The sequence below is a fragment of the Euprymna scolopes genome, chromosome 22 (assembly GCF_053919585.1).
Source record: "Euprymna scolopes isolate OS-2025 chromosome 22, ASM5391958v1, whole genome shotgun sequence".
NCBI lineage: Eukaryota > Metazoa > Mollusca > Cephalopoda > Sepiida > Sepiolidae > Euprymna > Euprymna scolopes.
Window position 1 is genome coordinate 17,316,536 of NC_136503.1, and position 4,784 is coordinate 17,321,319.

The 4,784-nt window shown below is 33.1% G+C and overlaps 1 protein-coding gene across 1 annotated transcript; it reads right to left on the reverse strand.

Moving 5' to 3' along the window:
* Window positions 1-297: 297 nt before the first annotated feature.
* Window positions 298-885, reverse strand: LOC145243812 (protein FAM200B-like). Its single transcript, XM_080106841.1, has one exon. The coding sequence runs from the start codon at window positions 883-885 to the stop codon at window positions 298-300; it is 588 nt and encodes a 195-aa protein (XP_079962967.1).
* Window positions 886-4,784: the final 3,899 nt, after the last annotated feature.

Below are 4,784 nucleotides of genomic sequence, written 5' to 3' on the forward strand. Positions count from 1 at the left end.
TCTCGATGAATCATGCAATGTGTTTCAGTGATATTAGGTGCTACTTTCTAAACATGCCCCACAACACCTGAGTCAATACCGGTCATTGACGCCGCCCAAACTGTACATATTCCAATACACTGGTTCCATAACAAGCCTGATTGAGAAAGAAAAGAGTCCAATACTTTAAAAACTTTCTCAGCCGTTATTCTAGTGGAAATACGATGGCAAAATAGAAAATCCTCAAGGATTTCACTTTCCCAACAATATCGCACACACACCATCAGTTGAGATCCACTGGTAATATCTGTGCTTTCATCAAGTTGTAATGCAAAAATGCCTGTTTTCATTGTCAATTAACTGAGTCTTGATGACTTCTGACATATCTTCTATTCTTCGCGCATTTGTGTTATCTGTCAATGGCACAACTTTCAATTTCGCAGCACATATTTCACCCGAAATTGCCTCACACATGTCTATTGCACCGGGCAATACAAGTTCTTCGGCAATAGTATGGGTCTTAGGAGGAGCCACTCTCAGTGCCACTAAATAAGATGCCTGTAATAGCTTATGATTTGATGTTATTGACATTGCAAAAATGTTTGTCTGCTTTAAATAATCATTCTTTTTTCTTTTAAATATGTCTTTTGGTTTTGTGACAAATTGAGGATGTAGTGTTGTTAAATGTCGCTGCAATTTAGCTGGCGTCAGGGCTTCATTCGACAACAACTTATAAAAAAGTAAACGCTGTGGTCTGTTAGCATTAGACACACTTGCAATTAATCCCAAATGAATATACTCTGCATCATATTTTCTTAATTTGTTTTTCTGAACAATCTCTTCTGTCTCTGGATAAGATTTTGAGATGATTTCATCATGAGCTCTCCGTTTCAAAAAATTATCCATGGGTAAAGTCTGCACCCTGAAAAAGCAAAATTTGATAAAATATTTTTCGTATAAATAATGCAAGCTTAGTTATTTAGAAACATTAATCTGTAAAAATCAGATATTCAGATATTAAGAATTCCTGACACGCGCTCAATGCTGAAACCCCGTTGTAATCTTGTTCTGTACTATGCAGAAAATTTAATTTTGTGTAAAAAACTACGCAGGAACACAACATCGAAGATATTTCAACAACAATAAAAATAACGATTCTTTAAATTTTTATAAATGTTCAAAATCATAGGAAAAAGACACAATACATTTCATAAAAATGAAAATTTTGGAGTGAAGGTTTTGCGCCGATCAAGTACTTTGTTTCGGTTTTCATTGCTGCTCTATACGCAATATGAACACATTTATTAAATGTTCAACTGAAAAAGGAATTTTGTTGTATTAAAGAGGTTAAACGTATTTCTACCAGTTAGAATAAAATCCCTAAACAAAACGTTTATTATTTCAAACCGTTTTGACACTTAACATTTAAAAACTCACACGTTAGTAATTAAGTCAATGCTGCAGAACATAAAAAGATTAAAGAAAGTTACCAAAAAATATTTTAAATAAAAAAGGCGTATGGATTAAGTAGCAGAAATAAACTTAAACTATTTAATTGAAGAAGGTTCTTTTTTTACATATGTCCGCCAATAAATAAAATTATTAAGAAAGGACAACAGATCTTTCATTTGTTTTAATTATGAAGTAGGTTAAAATAACATATTATAAATAACAAGTATTTTAATATCACAAATTATAACTGCATACTAACTGCATTAAAAACTATCAATAACCTTATTTTAAAAATGTTTATGTTTCTACAAACAAAAACATGAAATATGTATCAATCACGAAAATAAAAGAAACAAATTTTGTTAAAAAAACATATTTTGAATTTTTAGTGCGTTACTTGCATTGTAATAGATAAGTAACTACCAGAATAAAACAAAACTAACAAAAGTTTAAAATAGATTTAGTTTACTACATTTATTGATTTATAATTTAAAATTTATTAAATTTAAACCATCAGACGGAATTTAAAATTAGCGGTACTGATGAGGTTCTATGAATAGAAAGAGCTTAAATTTAACTACAAAATTAAAATTTTAGGTACATACATTTACAGATTATAAGAAGAAAATTTTCGATTAGAAAAATATATATGAAATCAAATAACCCATAAAAAGTATTTGCTGTCCGGCCACGGACCCCCTGTTTTTTTATGCGGACCCCCTGTGGTCTGCGGACCACAGTTTGAAACCTCCTGACCTATACGATATTTATCTCCCGGATGACGCCGCCTACGTCAGCTTAGAGAAGAGTAAGGATCTTTACTACCAAGAGTGACCATTCGACTGGTTTCCCATCAAGATCTTCGCCAGATTCCAATCGGGTATAGGCAAATTTATGTCTATTAGATTTTCGCGGATCTCCTAAAGATGGTTAAAACAAAGCATACACAAATACAAGACAGCGATTATACACTTAATAATAATAGCCGGGAGGCAGAAATATAGTTTATATGTATATATATATATATATATATATATATATATATATATATATATATATATATATATATTTGTTAAGGTTTTATTTTGTTATAAACAGCAAAAACAATAACCAAGAAATGAAAGCTGCAACGAAAAGATAGTTCAATGATGATGGAAGGAAAAGGCGGTCTCCATCAGTCCTAGACAAAAGGGGGAGTCGTTCAGAGATGTAATCAACAGTTTCGGCCTCTATAACTTTGGAAGTTAAGTAAATTACCACAGTTCTAAGTTAGATCGTGGCCGATACATTGAACAAGTGCAGTGATAATTGTTCAAGTGATGTGAGCACCAGGCTGTGCACAGACGAACCAACGAACATTGTTATAAACTTGACGGAAACATATCCACCTCGTTGGTAAAAACAACTGTATTTTTGTATGATAGGTCATATATTATTTAATTTATATCCTTCTACATGAGAAATATGTAAATTTTTTAAATATCTATTTGTATGTGTACATTCCTACTTATATATAAATGCATATTTACTGTGTGTGCGTGAGTGAGTGAGAGAGAGAGAAAGAGAGAGAGAGAGAGAGAGAGAGAGAGAGAGAGAGAGAGTTTCGTACGAACTCCAGAACGGTTTTCGAAATTTCACACAAATATACTTGATGCGTCTAGAAGTATTTTTAGATAAAAATTTGTATCGGAATGCTTCCGATAAATGTCGAAAATTTATAATCGAACAAATCCTATTAAAGACCGAACGAATCGCTTTGTCTAAAGTTAACAAACCTATACAGACTAACATCACAAATGCAAGCTTTCTCACCGCACAATGAAAATGGTATCGCATAGAAAATACACAGTCGGTTTTTTTTCTAAGACAAAATGGTCTTCGAAATAACTTTTTCTGTTTAGAGTACAATTAAATCATGATACTTGGTTTTTGCATTTTAAACTTTAATTTAAGCAATTTTATAAAATATATTTATAAAACCAACAATAGTTGCTCTACAATGCGATGTAGACTAAATTTTATTGTGGACTAAGTCACTGCCAGGAGACATGTAAAGCTTCCTCCCAATGAAACACGGTGGGTTATTTCCTTAAGAAGGCAATCAATCGATTTGATGTAAAACTTACCGATTTTACCAATTTAAATGCCAATAAAAGTATTGTGAGGATGGAATATTTGTGGATCCTCATTACAACCCGACCAACATCAGGGTTCTCTACTAGTATAAAATATTCAAGCGTATTACAGAAAATGTCTAAAACTGCTTTTTATATACACAGTTATTATCGAATTTGAAACAGACTATAGATTTTCTTTTAATTACATTTACACCCCAAACAAGCACATTGCCACTTTGATGTAGGCGGCTACTATCAGAGGCATAAGCTATCGGGGTATTATGTGGGGAGTTGGGCAACAAGATGTCGGTTTACATTGCACTTGAACTTCTGCATGTCAGTACAGTTGTGGAAGCAGGGATCCGGAAGGGAATTCCAAAGTCTATCGGTTCTGGGGAAGAAACTACTGGAGTAGAAGGCTCTCTTACATTTAGGGATCTCTTCTGTGAAGGAAAGTGATTTAGGTGCTTGTCGGGTTTGTCGGGTGTATTTCCGTCGAGGTGGTACAAGTGCTTGCAGTTCGTCAGAGCATTCACCGTTAAAGTACTTGTAGAACAGGCAAAGGAATGCTACATTTCGTTGATGGGACAGAGGCTGAAGCTTAGATGACAGTTAGGACCTATCAGGTTGGCGACTCTCTTTTGAACGTTGTCTAGGAATGAGAGACGAGTAGCAGAGGCACCAGCACAAATATGACAGCAATACTCCATACATATTTTATCCATTCTCTATATATTTAATGATGAGGAATAAAATTGGTTTAAGCACATATTTACATATTCATTTATTTACTTACAGCTACAGTTAAAGTAAGTCATTATGTTTTATTCAAATGATTTTCGGCCATCTTTAAATATGACTACCGTTCTCACTAATGGTCAATATATATATATATATATATATATATATATATATATATGCATGTGAAAAATAGTACGATGTACATGCATTTACTGGCATTTATGTGTCAGTATTTTTATTCTACCTCAACTGAATTCACAGAATAAAAAAAACCTAGTGTGATTTTGACCTTTGAACTTTGAGGTTACAGTCGCGAATATTACAGTTCGTGTTATTGAATGATTTGTTTGATGCACGAAGTTATTTTTGAAGTGATTGTAAATTGTAGGATATGTGCTAGTATTAGGGCATGAGTTGGAAGATGTAATGGCCGTTATTCAGTTTTCATCCCGATAGACTATTTGCCTTACTGAGGCTTTAAAGTATAATCTGCGC